Source organism: Polypterus senegalus, chromosome 10 (genome assembly GCF_016835505.1).
Source record: "Polypterus senegalus isolate Bchr_013 chromosome 10, ASM1683550v1, whole genome shotgun sequence".
In the NCBI taxonomy this organism is placed as follows: domain Eukaryota; kingdom Metazoa; phylum Chordata; class Cladistia; order Polypteriformes; family Polypteridae; genus Polypterus; species Polypterus senegalus.
In genome coordinates this window covers 34,754,507-34,778,045 of record NC_053163.1, presented here as the reverse complement: position 1 = coordinate 34,778,045, position 23,539 = coordinate 34,754,507, and the positions used below count along the sequence as shown (strand labels likewise).

Here is a 23,539-nt window from a genome sequence, read left to right as displayed (position 1 = left end):
CCTAAAAGGTCAACATGAAACATGAACATACTGTGACAATGAGCAGAATACAGTGTTAACATACCTGAAGTGCTAGGATTTTCTATTTCCTGTTGTTACAAAGAAGTCAAAGGTGAATATGAGCTGTGATAATGCGTGAAATTTCAGCAATAAGCAGTTTTAAGAAATTATGTAGCCTGTCTGTAAAAAAAAAAAAAAAAAAGGAAAACTGCAAACTGTAAAAGATACACAGGAAAAAGGGAAAAACAATTTTTAGCTTGTTTATTGAAAGAAATGAAGAAAATTTAAAAAATAAAAAAGGAGAGGATTCCTAACTAAGGTCCATGAACATGTATTCCTCTGCTGTAAGCATTTAACAACTTCCAAGTTGTCTGGTTACCAGACATGTGTGAAGAAACTTATTTTTTCTTAAATAAACAACGTAGTGTACACCAGATTCACATCAATATTGTTTAGAACTCCATCAAGGGAAAACCACAACAAGAGAGGATTAAAGTTAGCCTTTTTTTTTCATTTTTTGCTTGGTAAACAAAGCAAACACCATGCAGGTAAAGAGGCTTTTCTCAGAAAACTTAACTTACTTCTTTCAATAAAAATATTAAGCTCTTTACTACTTACATATCCAGAATGACAATACAGCCAAAGCCCCCTTTGTACAGTATAGACGAAAGTGCCAAACCTGGAATCACCACAACCAGATTCAGCAATTGGAATTAAAAAAAAAACAAAAACCAAATGTTTGAATAAGAACTAAGTCGAATACTGACACAAGAGGCTCAAGTGATTAAGTAATATAAGTAGCAGGGATGAGTAGATACCTACATTATTTTTTCACCCAAAAATGTTTGATTGCCAACAAAAAATGAAATATTAAGGGAAATGCAGATCTACGCTTTATTTGAGTTTTTCAGCTTTGTCAAAATTGACAGTCCAAATAAATCACAAATCACAACCTGTTAACACAGATGATTTTTTTTCCCGGTGGCTCTGGCTGCAGGGGAAAATGTACATAAATTTTTGAGACACAAGGCTTCTTGGCATGAAGAATTTAACTCCCTTGACATAAGTAAAGGCCCTTGACGCCAAAGGAACAAAACACAGATTAAAATGTATCCCTTTAAGGAAATGTCTTTTTTGAAGGCGTTAGAATATTGGCATGAGAGGTAAACTAATGAATCCCATAGTGAACTGTAAAATCCAACTGTCCTTTTGATACCTTTTTGACTATATTCTAGCTATTAATTCGTTCAATCAAGAAGGCTACAAAAGTATCTTGAAAGATATTTAGTTATCAAGTTCTAGCTGTTCTGTGTTGCAATGACATCTGTGGACTGGGGGTCACAGAATGGTCCAAATCTTCCATAAATATCCTTTGCTCTTACAGCAAAGTAGTACTTGCTTCCAGAAACAAACTGAGTTAGAGTGCAGGCCATTGGAAGAGGTAGGGCTTTCACTTCACCTATCTTCTTCCATTGAGAGGCTGAGCTGGCATTGGGGTCTTCATGATAAGCATACAGATGGTAACTGTCAACAGCTGCACATGTACGATCAACTTCTGCAACACACCAAGACAGCACAATTCCATTCTGGCTCTGTACTCGTGCCAGTTTCAGCTGGGGTTTCTGAGGGGCAGAAGTACTGGCAGCTTCAGGTGGTAGTCTAGGGGGTACAGGAGCTTCTGGCAGTGGTGCAGGATGAACAGGGCGTGAAGTCTCCTGCAAAGTAAAAAAGAGAGAAATAAAGTTGTGAATTTTAGGTTTCAACCACTGAACACCAACTAAATAAAGGAATAGTGGGGCAAAGCTTTTTAAACTAATGGATGTGTACTTTTTGTACAACTGGAAGAGTATACAGGAGAAGGAACATTTTAACTTTCTCAACCCCACTGAATCAATTTCAAAGTTCCTGGGGAGCCAGAGCCCATCCAAAAAGTACTGGGTACAAGTCAAGAATCATCCCTGGAAAGGACACCATTCCATTATTAGGCCAACTTGCAGTTTCAAATTTACTTAAAATGAAGGCCTTTATACCACAAGAGAACAGCTGGCATTCTTGAAGGAAAACATGGAAGATTCATATAAGCAGACACTACATTTGAATTGAAAGTTAGAAATAAGTGGTTTTAGAAAATGGCCTGAAGATGATCAAATTGAGATATGTAAGAGAAGGAGACATTTACTAGATTATTATTGTGCAGTAGAAGTAGAAAATAGATTTTGGCAAGAACTCTTTCATGGCCTGACTGAAGCAGGGGATCTTCTTTACATGAATGATGTCCTGTTGTGAGGGTTCTGCATGCAACAAAAGCAATTATTTGTGGAAACTGTACAAAGATGCTTGGCAGAAACTGTTGTAAAGTTTGTTCAAACTCCAATATGGTTAATATTTTCTTGAAAAATATTCAAGTGCCACAACATGGATTATATGATGAATGTATTTGGAATTTTATTGAATGGAAAAGTTTAATTAAGAGCATTTGCATTTTTACTGAAGATGCACAGAATGAAAGCTGAATTTGGAGAAACATACTTTGGAAAGAAGGGAAATGGGCCCAATTGGCCAAACCTGATTAATCTTGATAATGATTATTCATTCAGTGGTCTTTATTTATGTTCCCCCAACTTCTTTAATTTACTCGTTCTACTAAAGGATTATGAGTGAGCAAAAGAACAACCAGTGTTTCTGGTTGTTTGGCAGCAACATACACTGGATGAGATACCAGTAAAATCACAGAACACATTCAAAGACAACCTGGTACAGACTAATACTGGCCCCATTTACAGTCAACATTATCTGCATGTCTTTTGAAATTCTGGAGCAGACAGAAGTACACAGAATGCACAAAGTGACTAAAAGTAAAGTTAAAAAAAAGTTTACATAATGAGAACAGGTTATATTCTTCTTCCACATTTTGTACTTATTTCAAACTGTAGTAACTTCATACTTTTCATTTACTGTCAGAATGAATGATAAAAAAAATAAAATGAAAGTAAAATTTTTTTAAATAAAAAACATTCTTAAAGATGAAAGAAAAAAGTTTACCTGTCCAGCTCTGTGGTGTATGGTTAATTGTGGTCCATTTGCAGTGTATGTGGTCATCTGGGCATTGGATCTTGTTGCATTTGCTGTTATTCAAAAAGAAAAAAAAAGGTTAACCGGAAAATTATTATATATATTATAATAATGTAAAACTAATTTGATAGTTTTCTTTACGTTTCTAATTTTCTTAAAAATGAGGAATACAAATACATGATCATGTTTCTGTTTTAGCAGTTAAAAAAAAAAAAAGAAAACCAGAGTAAGTATGTTTTGTTAAAGAATATTTGTATGTCTTTTACTTCTGAAACCTCCTCTGGCACAAATGTAGTCCATAACCCCCTTTCTGTCATGTTTAATAAAGTTGGTGTCTATTGCTCTAAGGAAATAATTTCTAGATGCTTAAGTATGATATTGTTTTTTTTTTTTCCAAATGTCAGTAGTAAAGGAGGTAAAAAGAATTAGGAATGGTAAAGGTGAGCTACAAAATACAGATAATGAAATAGGAAATGATTTGAGCTTGCATATTACTGAAATTTATACATGCAAATAAGTCACTAACTTCCCAAAAGTATCAGGGACTACTAAAAGTACATAGTGATTTGGAAATTGTAGAGGGAAAGGTGCTGTTTAAAAATAGGCTAAACTCTAATAAAATCATCATGACCAGGTACATGTATAAACACTTGACGCATTTTTCAAATGTATTTGCAAACTAGGAAAATTCCTAAAGATTGAATGTTAGCAAGTATTCTTGCACTGCATAAAACAGGGTGACTGGGCTGATCCAAGAGTCTATAAGCCAGTAAGTTTAATGTGCATCACAGGGAAATTAATGGGAGCAATTAAAAAGAAATGAATGAGTAGCACATGTCACAAACAACTATAATTAGCATATAGACTACATGGGGTCAGATGAGGATGGTAATGTTTTACTAATATGCTGGAATTCTAAGAATAATCAAAAAGGTATATGATCAGAGAGGTGCATTTGTTATTATTTATCTTGATTTTCAGAATAATTTTAGTAAGGAACCACATGAAAGGTTGGTGATCATACAAAAACAAGCGAGGATTTAAGGAGTTGTGTGCAAATGGGGTTTAAGTTGCCAACAACAGAAGAATTAAAATGTTAAGTCAAGGGGAACTTTTTCAGAATTAGGTCATGTTAGAAGTGATGTCTCTCAGGTCTCAGTACTGGGGCACTGCTCTTTTTAATAAACAAACAATAGGAAGTCTGAAACGTCTAAGTACCCCTTATGCGACTCATCATTATCTACATCAGGACAGTGTACAGAAGCGATCAAAAAGACTAATAGGATGTTAAGTTATATATCACGATATGTGGAGCACAAGTTAATGGAGTTTATGTTTATATAGTGCCATCAGATCCACTTTTTACACATTTTATTAGGCTGCAGCTAAAACCATTATTTTTAAAAATATTTTGTATTTAAATTACCCCCCTCAATCAAACAAAACTCAATATCCCAGAATGACAAAGGAAAAATAGTACATTATGAATTTCTGCAAATTTATTAAAAATAAAAAATTTAAATATCAAGTATTCACAACCTCTGCTAGGACACTTGAAATATTGCTCATGAAATATGGCTCAGGAGTGTCCTATTCTGTTGTCCCTCATTGAAATGTTTATATACCTTGTTTGGAATCCACATGTGGTCAATTTAATTCACATGCCTGTCTATACAAGGTCCCACAGTTGACAATGTATTTCAGAAGACAAACCAAGCAATGAGGTTAAAGGAATCTCATGAGGATCTAAGAAACAGGATTGTTTTAAAACACATATCTGGGGAAGGCTACAAAAAATGCAGAAGCATTGGAGGTTGCAAGAGCACAGTGGTCCTCCATAAGTCTTAAACGGGTAAGGATGAAAGGGCTGGCTGTCTGGCTAAAATGGGCAATCAGGAGAGAAGGGATTTGGTAAAGGAGGTGATCTAAACCAAAAGAGTCACGCTGGCTGAGCTTTAGAGAACCTGTGTGGAGATGGGAGAAATGTCCAGGTGAGCAACCACCACTACAATACTCCACTAATCTAGGCTTTATAGCAAGAGTGGTCAGAAAACATTTGATAGCCTGCCTGGACTCTGCAAAATTGCACTTGAAGGATTTTCTGATTCTCCGGTCTAATAAAACCAAGACTAAACTGGTTGGACTTAATAGTAAGCTTCATGTCAGGAGGAAACCAGCATGGTATAAGCAGCATCATGCTGTGGGGTTGCTTTTCAGGGGCAGGAACTGTGACATAAAAAATGAGGTTGGAAATAAATTCTTCTTTCGGCTGCTCCCGTTAGGGGTTGCCACAGCGGATCATCTAAAAAAATTGTTGTCCGCATATTGATTTGGCAAAATTTTACACAGGATGGCCTTTATTGTTTAAAAAAAAAAATGAGAATGTTACATGAAAAGTCTCTATGTAATCTTTGAAGACTTTGCTAAAGTAATTAAATCTATCAAATATTAGCTTTACTAATTAAATCTATCCAAGATTCATATGGTAGTTTATTAAAAGTTTCCTTCAGCATATGTTATTTCTTTCAAATATAGGTCTAACCTGAAGTCTGAGGGCTGCCCTGCCGTGCAACAGCTGATGTCTGTTGAGAGGCAACAACCCGGCTTGATCCTGGAGCAGTGGTATACACCACTTGTGAGCTTACAGGTGTTCTTTGGACCTGGCTTTGAGTAGGAGTCCTGGTAGTCACAGCAACAGCTTGTTGAGGTGTGGTACGCTGCATGACATTCACTGTAGTCTGAGCTACAAATTGAGAAATACTTTATTAATGATTATATGCAAATTAAAAAAATGTAAATAGACATACACAATTAGACAAATAAAAAATATCTTGATACAATTCTAAATAATGTTTTGTTGGGATAAAAAGGAGTTTATATTGTTTGGAGCCAGTTTGAAATGTCCTTGATTAGTTAAGATTAAATGGTTTCATACTGTTTGCTTAGCAATTAAGTACGATTATATGCACATAAAATATTAAATGGAAAAAATTGTATTTTCATGCAAAGTTTAAAAGTTATCTCATTTTTAAGATATATGGTGTCATTTATAATTAATAAACAGAACAATCACCAGAGAGTATTTAAATATTTTAACAAACTTGGCTTTAACTCATAAAACCCAAAGGTAACGTATTGTAAATGGCACCATCACTCACACATTTTAACACTGTTTTAGGGTACTTATCTTTTCGTTACACAGTATTTATCTTTCTGGACAGCAGCATTAAAACCAAGCTAAGGCATTTATTAGGTTTTAAAATGGACTTGTTATCCAAAAGCCCAGTACTGTAATAGAAGTGCTTATCGATATACTCTCAAAGATGTACTTGGAATATGAGTCAGTAAAGTTTGTTCCTATAGCTAGATAATAAAGTGAACTTGCTGTTTGTTGTGTGGATCTAAGCACCTGACTTTGGATAGTACCAGGAGCTTGCAGAATTGTGAAAAATTTTTGTATTGATCTTACTTGTGGGGAGCACGTGCATTGTTGTAGTCTGTAACACAGGAGTAGGTGGTGTTGTAACTGCAGGTGCAGTAGTAGGAGTGGTAGCCACTGTTGGCGTTGAGGGGGATGGATTAGGCAGTTGAGTAGACTGGACAGATCGAGCCGATGGAGTGTGAACGTTAGACTGGGCTGGTTGTGTGACTTGCACAGGAGCTCTCTTCACACCTGTAACTGTTATAGAAAAAGCAAGTTAATTCATATAGTAATTCATACATTAAAATAAATACTAAGTCAAACTAAAAAAGTGAACGGGCACACAAATCTATTCAGTTAATTACTAGGAGTTTTTATCACACAGGTTAATAAAAGTGCATTATGGATTCAAGTCTCTTTTGCGCAATTGATATGTTACATAATGGCAGACAGAGTCTTATAATAAATAAATATGAATAATAACAGCTATGAATCAGACATCCATAAAACAAAGAAACTCTTCACATAGTTTAGCATTAGGTACCAACATTTGTAAAGCCATTCTAACAGTGAGCCAAACAGCACAAAGTTCACACCTATTCACAGATGTTGTGGAAAAATAAAATACAGTTAAAACACAAACTGCTATGCAAAAATTAACACAACAAAGACCTCACAATGCCTATTTAAATTCAGTAATTCAATACATTGAACAATGCTCTCCATTAAACCGTTAGTAAGTCTGAACCTGAGTGCTTTTCTTAGTTTTCATTCTGAAGGTGTCATATTGACTACTTTGTTAGTTCATAACACCTTTGCAAAAAAAAAAAAAAAAAGTATAATTGTTGTGAAAAAAGTGGGGTAAAGCAGTTTAGGCAAATGTCTCAAATGTGTGGCTAATTTTTCTTACAAATCAAACCAGCCAATTGCAAATTTTAAGGTTAAATCAATATCATGTAAGCTAAAAAGGCTGAGGTTATGTTACAACTAAATGATGATTTTAAAGCAATTACTTGAAAGAAATCAAAATCAAACCTATCAAAACTGTAATATTTCTTTCTTGTCATCAACTGAAGCATATGAAAGTGTAATTTTTGATTTAGTGTTTGGAACTGGAAAACTAATACAACTAAACAAAAATCTACAGAATTAAACTATTAAGTATAATGTGAAATCCATATAAAAAAACTACAAAATTAAAAATAGTCTTACCTTGAACATCATCATCATCTTCTGTTAAGTCAATAACTGGACCATTGCCTACAACCCTTGTACCCTGAAACAAAAACATTAGATTTGTTGACTAAAGTCACTTTCTACCAATGCTAGGAACATCATCATCTTTGTGTAGAAATAACACCAGTATGCTTCTTCAAGAACACAATGATGTGCAGGGCCAGGTTTAGTTGAAACTGCATGGATTTAAATGCAGTGCAAAAAGCAATTTAAATGCATCTTTGTTAACATCAGTTAAAATGTTTATTTTCTATAGATTTTTGTTATCTTGTGTTTGAATTATTTAAGCTTGCTCAAAAAAAGGGGGTATATATCTATATTAGAGAAGTAGTAACAATCAGCACTGTTGCTATTTGAACAAAATAAGGTCAATAAAATTAAGGTAAATGTTTACTTTGAAAGGAACAGTAAACTTTTCAGAAAAATGTGATCATTAAAATAGCCAGCAGATGGCAATGGAAGGCAGATACACGCAGTGACAAATGGTTAATTCTTTAAAGAGGTTTAGTAAAACATCTTAAAGGCTAGTGAAGCTATGAGGTTTTATACATTGAATTAACACTTGTAAAACTATATGCACAATTGAAAACAAATAATTACAGGAATATTACTTGTGCACTGCAGATCAAATACTACATGAAAAGAAAGCAGTAAAAAGCAAAAAACTCAAGATTTTAAAATACAATACCAGCACAATGGTATTTAATATAAAGTTCCCTCCTCAATTATGGGCACCTTTGGGAAAGTTAACTAAAAATAAAATCACTATTTGGTGAATTACCTTAATATCACAGACTAGGGCTGGATATAAGCACTGATTTGATTTCATATCGATTGAAATAGCGTGCACTGATATATTTGAAGTGGTGGCTTTTTTAGAAATTACTTAATCATGCATAGAGAACATTAATATAATGTGACAATTTCAGTAATACTTTATTTAAAGGGTGTCTACATAGTGACTTCATAAGATTTAAAAAGAAATACTTAGTAATGAACAAGTAACATCAGTATTTGGAAGATGTGAAACTAAATTTCATTGCTTTGTGAAAGAAAAAAAAAAAATCACAGCACTGCACTCATTCAAAATTCACCATAATTTAACTAACATACTATAAGTAGTACCACATCAGAGTTCACACATTATGGGGCAGCTCCTCGTTTTATATACAATGTGATGGCATCTACTTTAGAAAACATCAATATCATTTTGCGAATAATATTAAAAAATAATCAAACAATTGATTCTTAAATATTGTTATTCAATAACCTATTTGTGTGTCATGAATCACCATGCAGTCACACTACAACTAAACTGTTAGCCGAATTTATTCCCCTATTGAACATTTACAATAATCTTGAAATAGCCGAAGATAAAGTGGGAAGACTCATGTCTTTCTATAATTCTTCAGCTGCTTACTTGTAGCAGTCATGTTAATTAGTCTCGAAAATGTGTCCTCATAGTCCTCAAACAAAAAGCAAACATTTTAAAATGAAGATTTAGAGCTGATGCTTGTTGACAGCGGCACTGAATGAATGGAACATAAAAGAAAAAGGACCGGCCATTGTGACTGATAATGTTCCTATTATGGAGCTACTTCAAGTCGGCCTGCTTTGCGCACTCACTTACTTTGTATTGCATGCTACTCTGAAAATTCCAACAACTGTCCACTTGCTTTGGCAGGTGAGGAGTGTTGCAGACTTTTTCAATCATAGCAGTACAGCTAGCTAGCCATATGCTTAAAGAGAAGCAACGCTCATTGGACTTGCCATCACACAAAGATGTGATTGATGCGGTCACACGATTGGACACTACATTGGAAATGACAGAAAGGTGCAGCTCTTTGCTGCCATTGTGAGTGGTATGCAGTGTGCTTGCCTGCAACAAATCCACCACAGGTGCCTAGTCATTTTTAATGTGTGAATGTTGCATAGGAATCTGCTTTCTTGAATGGTCAGCTACACTCACATCTGAATTAGGTGTCGAAGACGCTGATTTCAGTTAAGGAGAACACACCACTTTATGAAAGATAGTAAAGTGTTTTTACTGTAAAAAGCCTTTACAGGTGCAGTAGCACCATCTACTGGATTGGACACCAAAACAAAAGATAAGCAAAAATCTAAAAATAATAATTGAGCAAGACAGAGATTCACAAGATTGATCTTGTGACTTTAATAATTGATACTGAATTGCTTAAATGAAAAATAACAATTAATCGGAAAATCGATATTTTAACCCAAGCCTTTTAGAGAATAAATTTATTCTGAGAAAAAATAATCCCTCACAATGGAACAATTTTAACAAAATCAAATGTACCACAATTATTTTCATCCATAGAAATTCTCATGAAGTCTAACTGAAATATTTTTCCATTTCTAACTTTTTTTTAAAAGTTAATCAGAGTGTGTAGGAACTTTCAAGCAGTAATCAATAACTTTCTGTTTAACTGTGGTACAAATATGAGGTGGCACAGAAGCCAGATTCCCTCACTCATCCATTAAACATGGGAAATATAAAATAATATGCAGTACAAATTTGTGAAAAATACACTGGCCTTCAAAAGTCAGGAAATTCCTTTAAAAAATAAATTCTCGCTTGGAAATGCCTATGTCTACATTTACAGCAAAAATTTAAAAATTCAAATCAACTGGAATCGTTACCAATTTGCCTTGAAGAGGATCCAAGTTTATTTTGCCCGAACACACAGGTATTTTTTTAAACTTCTGCTTGCCATCCTCCTGACTAAGGATCACTACTGGAGATATACAGAAGAAAGTAACATCTTGGGTCAATAGGTCTTTACTATCGGATTCCGCCTCCATGCAGACAAGATTTTTTGGATGGCATGCCAGAAAAAAAGTCTTTCCTGTCATTTAACCACAAACGTAATGCCTACAAGTCTGCTGGAAATTTGACTGCAAACATTTTTTATGGTCAGTGAAAATTGAGCTTTTTCTCATGAAGCACTCAAGATGGGTTTGAGGTAAAAGCAAGAATGGCTTTACTGAAAAGAACCTAATCACCAGTAGCACATATTGCAAGGTAGGTACTATGATGTTGTGGGATCATTTATCCTCCAAAGGCCTTACTTGTTAATGTAACATGGCATCACGGTTTCCATGAAATACCACGAGGTTTAAATTTAAATCTGGCTGCCTCCGGCAAGAAACTAAAAACTGGGAAGCTATTGAACTTTCAACAGGACAATGATCCAAAATGTATGTCTCGAATAAAACAAAAGTGGTTAAAGGAGCACACACTCAAGCCTCTGTCATGACCGTATTAGTTAAGGCTTTGAACCTGCTACTGACCCACTTGACCTGCTTGTGCTCCAAGTGGAAAACCTAAAAACCTAAAGAAATGTAACAAATTGGATCAAAAATGTTGTTAAGTCGCCTTGGATAAACATGTCAGCCAAATAAGTAACTATAAATGTAAATTCCTGGACATAAATCCCATTGAGCACAAGACTGGGCCTAAGACCCTGGATAATCTGGATATTGTGTAATAAGGAATAGTGTCAGATTGCCTGTTCTATGTTCTCCAACGTTCTAAGATATTATAGAAGACAGAGCCGTTTTATGGGCAAAGGGAGGTTGTACAAGGTACTAATTGCAGGAGGTGGCAATAATTGTGGCATGTGCGATTTTGTCAAAAATAACTTAATTGTTTAAATAGAATTTATTTTCTCAGAATTTACTTAATTCAAAGGCTGCATTTCTCTCATTTTTTTAGTGTGAGATTAAGGTAATTCACCAAAAGGTTAAAAACCCTTTTTACTCATCTTTCCCAATATTTGGGGAGAAGACACCTGTAAATATCTAATAAAAGCTGGCTTTAGTTTAGCTCAACATCATAACATTCCATAATAAAGCAAGCAATCAGATAAAAAAAAAAATCTTATTAAGCAAATGACTGCAGGCACATCTAATCTGTAAACTGTAAATCTGTAAGCTGCAAGTGTAAGTATGATCTTTAGAAATCTGTTTTAAGACTAATATGTAACATGAGAACTATAGTGAGCAGCAAAAAGAGTCCCTACAGAATATGATGACAGCATTTTATTCCTCTTAGTTTGGAAACAGTAAATAATATCTTAAGAAATCTTGAAGGCATGGACAATACACTACATAACAGTAGTCAACAAATAACAAGCACTGTTTCTGATTTAGAACATGTTCAACCATAAAATCTAATGGTCTAAAATTAAATACATTTGACTGCATTATATCTAAAAACTTCTTGATAATGTTATGCAAGCTACTGCATAATATACCATGTTTAAACCAAAAGAACAGTCAAAACTGAAATGGCTGATTAAAACACAATCATTAATACTGTAGTTTAATAATAAACTGTATAAATATAATAAACCACCTGCTTTTGGTAAAACAAAAAATACACCTTGTATTTAAAATATATTAAAGCAGAAAAACAAACAAAAAAAAAAACATGGAAAATATACACATGGATTAACATTAAGGTAAGCTGTCCTATGAACACTATGTAAAACATTCTCAAGTCTCTGAATAGCCAGCTGAACAGGATCCACTGAAATACAACACAACGTCATCAGCATATACATGAATATAACCACCATTTAACTTTTAAGTTTAACTTTGACACTACAATATATTTTTTTTCACATAGAAAATAAAACGGGACCTAAACAGGAACACTGTTCAAAATGTTTGGTTATTTACAGGAAGAATACATTACTAGCTTTAACAGCCTTCATTTAGTTTTAAGAAAAACACAGCAAGTTTGGATAATCTGTGTGCACCAGTGACCATCCGTCACATAGTGCAACACCCCCAGAGACATTGTCATAGTCCTCTTTGACTACAATCAAACTGGTTGGACTTTTATCTTAGGCACGTCATCAGTCACAGAGTTTGCGTGTGTATGAATAAGCCAACTCAACTGCAAGTGCAATGCATTTAAGTCCCACAAATGATTAAGTAGAAATGTGGATGAAGAAAAGAAGGAAAGTGGGTGTTATGGACTGAGTAAATGAAAGAGAGGCTAAAAGAAACGGTGAATATGTCTCAAATTTAAAAAGATAAAAAAAGATGAGCCAAAATTACAGCTGAGATGCATTCTGCAAATTGTTGATTGGCTAACAAAAAATGCGATCTTGTGATACTTTTATGACACATTAGGAAATCTGGAACCATAATAAAAAGTAAGGAAATAATCACGTAAACACCCCCTGTGATTACTAGTTGTATAGTTTGACACTAGTATCGAGATTCAGTAACTGCAGTCAATACATTTGATACAGAATGCACTTGGCCAGAAACTGTTGAGACAGGTTGCATGGAGGCAGCTTAAGGAGCAAAGCACTTTACACGAAATCGTCATAACACCCAGCAAATCTAGTATTATGGTCCGCAGGAAAATAATAGATTAGGTTTCTCCACTAAATTTGTGGAAATAATGGCTTAAAATGTTACTGTCATTAGAAGCAAAGATATTAATATATGACAAAACTGACTGCAAAATTCTTATGCTTTTATAAAACCTTACATCAAGTACTTTTTATACTTATATATAAAAAAAACACCTCTTTCTAAATTTAATTTTAAAACTATGGGAACAACTGAAGGATCTTAAAAAGAAAAACAAACCAAGGCTGAAAAAAAAGGACAAGAGATCCAAAATATAAATGTACAAATAATAAGTTAAAATGACTTGAAATATAATTTGATAGAAGACAAAAGCACAGGCATTTAAAAGTGCTTTTTGTGGTAGGATTTACCAATTCTTTAACATCATCTAATTGCATTAACAGAATCTAAAAACGAGATATGTGACCAATATAAAAGATCAACTAGCAATGATTTTTTTCTGCAAGTATATTAATCTTTGAATCAAAGATTAACCTTTAAATAAGAGCAATTTATAAATAAATTGTATAAAGGGTTTTAATTCAACAACAATGCATCTAGGATAAGCTGTAGTTCTATCACGATCAAAACAATTTCAATATTTGGTACACTGTATTATTCCCAGAGGGGAAACTGTCTTTTCGCATGACCTTTGGAGTAACCATAACAATTAAAGAAAACGTCTAAAATTTAGGCTCCTTTTTAAAAACACCTGGCTTGTAAAAAAGTCTGTGACAGGATTGTTTTTATAACATTGAAGAACAAAGACATTTTGGCAAGACAAGAAATTTACTTGAATTCTTATCACCAATCATATTAATCCTTAAACCATACTAATTGCATGTTGTCTGTTTGTCTTTAATTTTTTAATTTCTTTGTTTATTGTAATTTAAAATGCAAGAAAAATGATAAACACATTTGTATAATGTAATGCACCCTATATTGATGTAAAATGAATTAAGAAACTCTGGCACCCTTTGCTAAGTATTATAAACTGCAATAAATACCAGTAAAAGAACTGAAACATGTCAAGCCTACCTGGGCTGTACTCTTGCCAGATGATGACTCTGCTGATCGGTTTGCAGTTTGGTTATCTTCCCCAAAAAAAAAAAAAAAGGGTTATGTCTCTTAAAAAGGCAATATATCACACTCTTAGTATAATCAGGGTGAATTTAAATCAGACTACATGCTGTAACCACTGTTGATTATGCCAGATAAGAGTAGCCTTAAACTGTGTAGCAAATGTAGTAAACGCTGTTTATATTTGCATTTAATTGTTTTTGCTTTAAGTTAGCTTTAACATCACAATGGTAAAAAAATTAAGAAGAAAAAAATGAATCAAGCACTTTTCAGCCTTAAAAGGTCATAAAAGGCACTACTACTTAGGGCATACTGCCCATTTCTATTCGTAGAACAAAATGCTGATAAAAATAAAGAATAAACATGTTTTACCTATCTACATATCTATCCATTTATAAAACCTCCTCTGTAGTATGTTTCATAAAAATAATTCACACAAATCTGGCACTAATTAATAGCAATTTATTAAATACAGAGAATGAAGAGAAGTTAATTCAAAATCCTCTTGAGCAAAATTGCTTTCACTCCCACAGTACACACCACTATATATTATAATGCCTAATCCCAAAATGCACAGCACATGCGAAGACAGGATGCCACACCCATGATCCAAGAATAAGCAACCCTGACAGGTTCATTTAGAGAAATGTGACTTTACACTAACACAAGTGAAGAGATACTAAAAATGTAGACATGCACACAAGGAAATACAGATACTCTATTTGTAATGCTTTGTTGTCTTTAAATACCATATAGAAAACGTTTTTAGTGTTAACAACAAAGCTCACAAATTTCACTAGGTTAAATTACTTTATTACTTAATATGGAGTCTTGTGACTCAAAATCATAAAGAAATGTCATTAGTTTAACTGCTTCAAAAATAATGTTCCACCATTGGGGTTAAATACTATAAATTTCTTAGTATTTAATAAAGTACAAAACCTAAGCACTGTGCTAAACTTTTTCCAAGTCACTCAAAAAGACTGGATGTCCCGTACAATATGTAGATAAACCTAAATATTAGTAAGTATTCTGGTAAAGTGGTTAGACAATTTTCTAAATGAAAACAAATTTGACAAATAGAACAGATTACTTCTGAATAACAAGTCATCTTCAAAATGTTCATACCTGTTTTAGAAGCAACTCCTACTGCTGCAGTTTCAGTGGAACTCTGACTTGCAGGTGCTGTGCTTGCCTGTGACTTTGGCTGAACTAAAGTCCTAGTTGTTGTGGTGGTCCCATAAGTAACTGAAGTTGACAGAGGAGTCCGAGTAACTGAAACCTGGGACACAGTTTGACTTCCAGGAGAAGACACGGTTGGGTTAGATGATGCAGGCACTGTCTGCATGACCCTTGGTGGTGTAGAAAGCATAGATTTATTTGCAGTTGATCCTCCTGGCAGGGATATGGAAGTAGCTGATGAGGAGACTGGCACCAGTTCCATTCCTTGGGCCTGGGTGGTCATAATGGTCCCCTGTGGTGCTTGTACAATTTGTGGTTGCGAAGTAACTGCCACAGGAACATGAAATATAACTGGCATCGACTGCAAAGGAATGGCTTGCCCACCACTCTGGGTAACAGTAGTAGAAACTCCACCATTAGATGCTGTGCCTGCAGTGGCAACTATTGGTTGGCTTGTGCCAACAATAGAGGCTGTTCCAGTAACTGCCACAGTGCTGGGAGCTACTGCTTTAATCTGCACATTTGTTGTCTGAGAACCGCCTTGGCTTGCAGATATAACTGGAAGAGAAAGAAAACTAAAACATTAGCCTCAAGTACCATCCTGGGTTCCATAACTTTAATTTATAGTTTGTTGCATGCCAAAATGACTGCACTCAAAGTAAATTGTTAAGATTGTAAACGGACAATAAAATGTATTTAAATTTCCTTCAAAAGATATACAGAATTTATTTGCTGTATTCAAACATAGGGCAGAATGTAATTCTTCACATGCCAAATAATATTCAACTAATACAATCTTTTGTTAATTATTCTTAGCCTAACCAAGAGGTAGTTGCGCTCTAGTGGATCTTTATTTATTACACTGGAAAGAGCCAGTAATCTTAATTGGTTTGGAAAATGCTTAGTAATATTGAAATAAACTTTACATGTAAATAGTCATTTTAAAATGTATAACTATAATGTCTCTTCTTTTGTGCAAATACCAAGAGAAGAATCAGGTTATCACAATCGACCACAAAAGCACTTTACATGAATAAGGTCAATCTGGATAAAAGTAATGACAGATTTCTTGTTTACATGAGTGATAAACATAGGAATTTCAGTGTGATTGAGAAGAAAACTCAAAAGACAAGAAACTAACCTGTAGCAGGTTGTTGCACAGGTGTATCATTGCGTTTTGTTTCCAGCATCTTCCTCACAGTGTGAACGTTTCTGCTAAAAAAGCAATGCAATCTCAAACTTGTTCTTCAGTTAACCTTCAGTAACAGAATTTTTTGGGTAACATATTCCTTAACCTCATAAATACAAGTTACCAGCATATTGACAAAAGTTTTGACAAGAACAACTCTGTAATCAGCAACCATATTGCTCCATTTACCCTATTAAATTAGAACAGCACTTCATTCAAGAAAAAGAAAATGTAAATCCATCCTTGTGCTGAGAAAAGTTTATTTGGGTAACATCTGATCTAAAGTACAATACAGTATACAATATTTATCTTTGTCTTAGTAAATGCTATTTGAGTATGAAATAGGCTGCTTAGACTACATTATACATTGGTGACATATATTAAGGTAACCATAACCAATTACTTCAATTAACAATTAACATATAGACACCAAAGTAACAATAACTCTTTATTTAACAATACTGATCCAGAAATGTGCCAAATGTTGATGGTTATTTATAATCAAATAAAATACAACAAAATAACAAGAATTGCCAGCTATAGAAGCTGGCACCCCTTTTCTTCCCCAGACTAAAAAATTAACAAAAGTAATAATATACAATTGGAAATCATTGGCAGGTATTCCAACAGAAACATACATTACTCTTTGGACATGGCTTATGTTTTCTATTGTGCTAGATGAGCCATTATTACATTAGCTTAATAAGAAGTATATCAGCCCCACAATGTTACGAATAATTAAATGACAATAGACAAACAAAACTTTTTTTTTTTTTTTTTTTAAGATCACAGCCGGACTCTGCATTTTTTAAGAAAACAGTGTTTACAAAAATGTCTAAGCTACTTTATATTTTTGTAACTGTGCAAAACAAGAAACTAACAAATGTCTGAAAAATGCATGAATACTCTATATATAATAATTTTGAATTGTATGGTACCGCTCAAAGCAACCGATTGCATGCATTGGTAAATCACACTGTTTACAATATGTATTGCACTGGTGACGCTGTTTTTTCTGCCTGTTGCTGCAAACTATACAATCTGGTTTGTACTTCTTGTTTTCATAGGTGGCTGCAAAATGACATTCGGTTAGCCTATTTGGCAAAGATTTGTGGGATGGCCTGCCTTGCCTCACAGTTTCAACTGCCACATACTCAGAGAGTAAACCATCCACAACTTTTTTGCGGAAATTGGCAGCATTCAGACAGTCACTCTTTTTCTCTTGCTTGTAAATTATGTAACCATTTGTCAGAGCAACCTCACGCACTTGGTGATAGACTGCGTGGTACCATTTCATGCACTTGTGGGCAAAAGCATATGCCCCTAACATCTGATCCAGCCGATCAACACCAGATACTTTTACGCTGTATTCTTCAATTGCTATAGGTTTATTCACCACTCTTCTTTCTGGCTTTCCCTTTTGATGGATTACTTTCTTACATGTATTGTTTGTGTGAACTGTTGTGAGACATATTACTCTTTTTACATCCTGCCATACAAGAGCCACCAAATTATTTGCACGTACAAAAATTGGCTTATCAATTCTTGTTAGTTTCAGGTTGCTTGGTTTCAGCTTTGGCGGCATATATTTTCTAGAAGCCTTTGCTGTACCACAGGCACCAATTCCTTTACGCTGCAGCTCAAGAAATAAATCAGGCGATGTGTAGAAATTGTCCATATAGGCAATGTGTCCCTTATTGTCACAACCTTGTAGCAAATCCAAAACAATCTGTGTTGTGAGGGAGCAGTCTTTTCTTGGGAATGAATATTTGCCAATGTAAGTGATTATTTTAAGACAGTACCCGGTGTTTGCCTCTGCCAGTACAAAATTTTTGATGCCATACTTAGTTGGTTTATCTGGCATGCACTGACGAAAAAAGAGACGGCCTTTATATTTTACCATCGACTCATCCACTGATAGGTCACGATCAGGTTGGTACACTTGCATGTAAGTTGGCATTGTCAGGTCAAGTAGAGGCTGGATCTTGCATATTGGGTAATATCCTGGTTCACCCTTCTGGGGCTGCTTTTTATTGTCACAAAAATGTAGAAAACTGTTCAACAATACATATCTATCTCGTGGCATCACCTTTCCAAATCCACCTGGAGAAACATTACGTGTAGACCAGTGTTCTCTGTAGTTATAACGCCAGTCAAGTCCCATCTCAATTTGCAGTGCCACATAACCCTTCATCTCTTCCTTTGTTGTGGGCTTCCATTTTGAGAAGCGTGAATGTGGTGATAACTTGCAAGGAGAATTAAAAAAACGTTCAGCATACCTGTTTGTCTCCATACTCATCAATTCGAAAACACTCTCTGGGAAAAACAATTTAAAGTAATCAACTGGCTCATAGTTAGTAGTGTCCACCAGAACTCCATGTGTTTTCTTGAAATCTGGCAACCAAGAGGGCTTCCAGGAATCAAACTCAGGATAGTCTTCCCAGATGACAGTTGCTGGAACTTGGTGTATGTTGCTATTGCTATCACTCAATCTTGGGGACATTCTAACTGCATTGTCATCGTCGCTTTCTTCTGTACCTTCTGACATCTCAAAATCCTCATCTGACAGCGCAGAGCCCGCATCATCAATAATGTGCAAAACATCTTCAGCAAAGTATTTCTTTTGACGATAGTGACAGCTGTTATTTGGTGCCATTCTGTAAGGAGAACGGATGCTTAAAATGTGAGAGACTTGGTTCATCTCACATTCTTTGCTGTCATCTAGCATATAAAACCAAACTATCCCCTTTAGGTGACTTCTGTTGACATTTAACAACTGTTTCATCTTTCCACCCCTTCATGTTAGTTTTGTTGACAAAGGTGTTGAAAGAGTCCAAAACATTCTGATGTAATAGAATGCTGCTCTAGAAATCTAAATAAAAACTTTTCCAACTATTTTACATAATAGCACTGCAAAGATTACACACCAATATCACAAAGTTCAGTCCTGGATAACCCCCATGACTGCAACTTTTCATTTCAACCTCTTTCACAATCAGCAATGTCATTCTTACTTTTTATTAATAATTTTAGGAGCATTTTTGATTTTGTTTTGTCAAGTAAAGCCACTTTTCCAAAAAAATGTTAGAATTAAAGTTTTTCATTTTGATTACAACTTTAAGGTATTTGAATGGACTGAAAACGTGTCAGAGTACAATGCATATTTAGAAAACCAAATGAGAGAACACTGGGGAAAAAGTATACTGAACGTAGCCAGCATGCAATGACCATTTTCCACCACCAAGTGGCACATTATTCTATAATAATATCTCAATAAGCAGCATAAAGAACCAACAACTATGTGACAAAAAACATGAATTTCAAATTTAACAGAATAAAAGTAAAGTCTGTCTGGTGGTGTTCCTTTATGGTACTTACCGATATGTTGTGGTAGCAGCACCTGAAGATAAATCTGCCTGACTAGCAGAGATCTGTAAAGAAAAGAGTAAATATCAGGCAAATTATAATTTATTATGGACTAGTAGGCATTCAATATATAAATACTAATATAATGTCAAAGAATACCTCCTGCTGTTTCCTTGCCTCATCCTGAGCTTGGTTAGCAGCTCCAAATTTTTTGGAAAGTCTAGATATTTTAGCCTACAAAGATAGATACATATTAATCAAAAATTTTAAATGTCTTTTAAAAGAAGCAGTTTAATTGAATTTACCCAACCACACTTAAACATGAAAATGAGCAAAAAATATATATATACAGGTGAAATTCCATTACAACGAATATCTTTACAACAAAATTTTCATTACAACAAAGTATTTTTATGGTCCCGACAGCTTCCCCATATGACATGAGTCTATAGAAATCTGTTACTATGAAGTACATTCAGCAGATACTTTCATTACAACGAAGTGCACAAAAGACCTTGAAATGCCTGAATGAATCATACGCAGAGCATTTAGTTCTGTGGCTGCAGCTCAGTTGTGCACAACGATCCCCAAACAAACACTGTAATTTTGTTTTTCTTTCTTTGAACCGTTTTTTTTTTTTTTTTTGCCTTTTTTGTTTCCTGCGGTTCTCAGTGATATCTTTTGCTTATTGCTTGTCAACATTTGAAAAACATTCATTAGTATTTAACTCATTGTCACCCTCCTATAGAAACGGCAGATACGAAAAAATGATAACAGTCAATAGAAAAAAAAAACCCTTTAATTTTTGCAGCTCTCGATTGCGGCAAAAAGAAAAAAGATGTTGTTGGAATTTCGCCATCAACACCGTCAACTTTCTTGAAAGACAGAGCAAAAAAAGAAGAAAAATCTTGGGTTGGAAACATATGTGAACTGCTGTATTTGAAGATGTCGAAAAAGCAGTTTTTATGTGGTTCAGTGATGCTCGATCAGGAAACATTCCTATTAATGTGGCACTCATTCAAGAAAATGTGAGGTTTGTAAACTCTCTTGGGACCTCCCCCAACAACTAGACAGCACGCCGAAGAGCGTCCCGAAGTGCGATCTCTGCGTCTGTACAGAGTAACAGCAGGGTCACATCTATGCTGCGTCTCTCTGCCAAAGTAAACAGAAAAGAGCTCGATGGGCGATGCATTGTAAATGCAGATAACAGGATTACTTGGTCAATGACCTGGCCACGACCCTGCCTGACTGCGGAGTCTGTGTATAGCAGATTGGCAGATCACGCTACAATAAATAACTGTGCCGTTCCTGTTTCAAGCTAAATAAAATTGGTTTTGCTATAGTACTGAGACTAAGCCTCGTGTTTTGGGGTACAAGACAGGGACTTATAGTGCAAACCCGATCTTTTATGATTTGCTTCTGTGGTGCTTCACTGCACCGCTGTGAGCCTGCTATTCCCCTGCCCCAGCAACGGACAAACAATCTTCCACAGACGCTGCAATCGCACTTCGGGACGCACTTCAGCGTGTCATTCCTGTTGGGTGGGGAGGATCCCAAAAAATGAAGAAAAAAAGGATGATTCGGTTTCTGATTGACAACAGTGCTCCACACAACATGCTTCCATATTTAGGTAATGGTTGCGTTGAATTTCTCCCACCCAATTGCACAGCAGTGCTTCAGCCATTGGATGTGGGCATCATTCACACCCTAAAAGTGTATTATGGCAAATAAATACTGAGAAAAATTCTCATCAGCGTCACTTGTAGGCAGGAGGAGATTAAAATTAATGCGAAAGAAGCTATTGAAATGATTGCAAATTCCTGGACACAAGTTAAAAAAGCACTATAGTAACAAATGCAGAATTTCATTACAACAAAATATTTTTAGGTCCCTGGGAGTTCGTTGTAACAGAACTTTCCCTGTGTGTGTGTTGAGTGTATATATATATATATATATATATATATATATATATATATATATATATATATATATATATATATATATATATATATATATATATATATATATATATATATAATGTAAATGGATAAAGGAAGTAGATGAGTTAAGGGTATGGAGACAGAATCAAGCATTTTGCATGTTCTTAAAGTGATAACAAAATCTCACTCTTTTCTGCCTCAAGTGTTCCAAGTAACACATTTTATTCATCAGCATGTAGTAAAACTGATCAACATGCACTTAAAATGCTTTTAAAAGTAAAAATTGAAATTGGTCTGTATGATTACCTTTTAAACCAAAACTGGATTAATTTGCTTGAATATTTTATGTAGTACATTATATGATACACATTAAATTTCCAAAACCTCACCTGAAGTCCAGTGAGCACTGCCTCATGTCTTTTGCTACAGTCAATCTTTTCTACACGACTTTTCAGTTCCTCTAGTGTTTTGTCAAATACACTCCACTGTAAAGCACGGATTTTCTCTTCAAGAATTCTCTGTACAATCTGATAATAAACAACCAGAGGAGTTTCAAAATTATATTAAATATTTATCTATATGTGAGTTAAAAAAAGTACATAGTGCAGTCCACTGCAAGAATACCAGTTTTGAAATGAGACACAGAATATGAGCTTTTAAGTGTAGACTTTCTGCATTAAATTGAGGGCATTTACATACAGTCACATTTACAGGAATTGCAATACTTCTCATATGAGTGTTTCTCCCCATTTTAAAAAAACAAAAGTAACCGGACAAATTAGTATTACCTTAAATAAAACTGCTGTACAGCAGCCATCCTTGGTTTACACTTACTTTGGAGCTTGTCTTCAGCAAGTGAAATTCATACTTAATCACACTTAGATCAGGTGACTGTCTCAGCCATTCAAGAACATTTTTTTTTTTTTTTTTATCCTTGAAAATCTCATTTGTTGCTTTAGGGGCATGCTTTGGAACACTTTCTTGCTGCAGTATAAAGTGCCTTCTCACGAATTATGTTGAATATAAGCAGATATGTCTCTATACATTTCATAACTCATCCTGTTGAATTTACCAGCAGTAACCTAATCAGTAATGGAAGGGAACCAGATTCCAGTGGAAACCATACATGCCTAGAACAAAACACAATTTCCACAAAACCTTTCACATATGAGATTGGATTCCTAGAATCATGAGTGGTCCTTTTCTTTCTCTTCACCTTTCTTATTCTATCACTGGCATATGTGATCCTCATCTCATCGGTCCAGAAGACATCATTTTTGGTGCAGTTCTTAGCAAACTCTAACCTGGAATTTCTGATCTTAAGACTTACCAAATATTTTCACCTTGAGGCGAATCCTTAGAATGTGTGATTGTGAAACCATGTAGATGTGGCCAAATCTAAAAAGGTTTTTTGTTTTCTTTGCAAGTGAAAGTATTTTTCTGTTATCTATTGAAGTTGGAATCCATGGTCTACCAGGCGGTTTTATTCCACATCTACCCAGTACATCATTATTTGTTTAAAATAAAGTACCAATTGATTTTTGCAAACCTAAGGTTTTTGCTGGGTCTCAGGTCTCGGGTCTCGGGTCCCCGATTTTCAGTCTGCATTACTGGCATCTCTTTGTGCCTCATGTTGAGTGACTACAGCAACACATTCCACAA

The 23,539-nt window shown here is 34.8% G+C and overlaps 1 protein-coding gene across 14 annotated transcripts in view; it reads right to left on the bottom strand.

Moving 5' to 3' along the window:
• Positions 1–244: 244 nt before the first annotated feature.
• LOC120537069 (activating transcription factor 7 interacting protein) overlaps positions 245–23,539 on the bottom strand; it is a 178,107-nt gene continuing 154,812 nt past the window's right edge. For 12 of the 14 annotated variants that reach the window (XM_039765699.1, XM_039765697.1, XM_039765698.1 and 9 more), the window contains 4 exons: positions 22,267–22,404; positions 20,097–20,171; positions 19,950–20,002; positions 16,638–19,228 (listed from right to left, as the gene is read on the bottom strand). In XM_039765699.1, the coding sequence (XP_039621633.1) occupies positions 17,479–19,228; positions 19,950–20,002; positions 20,097–20,171; positions 22,267–22,404 (2,016 nt within the window). In that variant the 3' untranslated portion in view covers positions 16,638–17,478. Of the gene's footprint in view, positions 1,716–3,042; positions 3,126–5,614; positions 5,816–6,541; positions 6,752–7,705; positions 7,770–14,158; positions 14,215–15,328; positions 15,941–16,523; positions 16,598–16,637; positions 19,229–19,949; positions 20,003–20,096; positions 20,172–22,266; positions 22,405–23,539 lie in introns of those variants that run through there. The other 2 variants (XM_039765701.1, XM_039765703.1) reach the window with 2 other exon arrangements.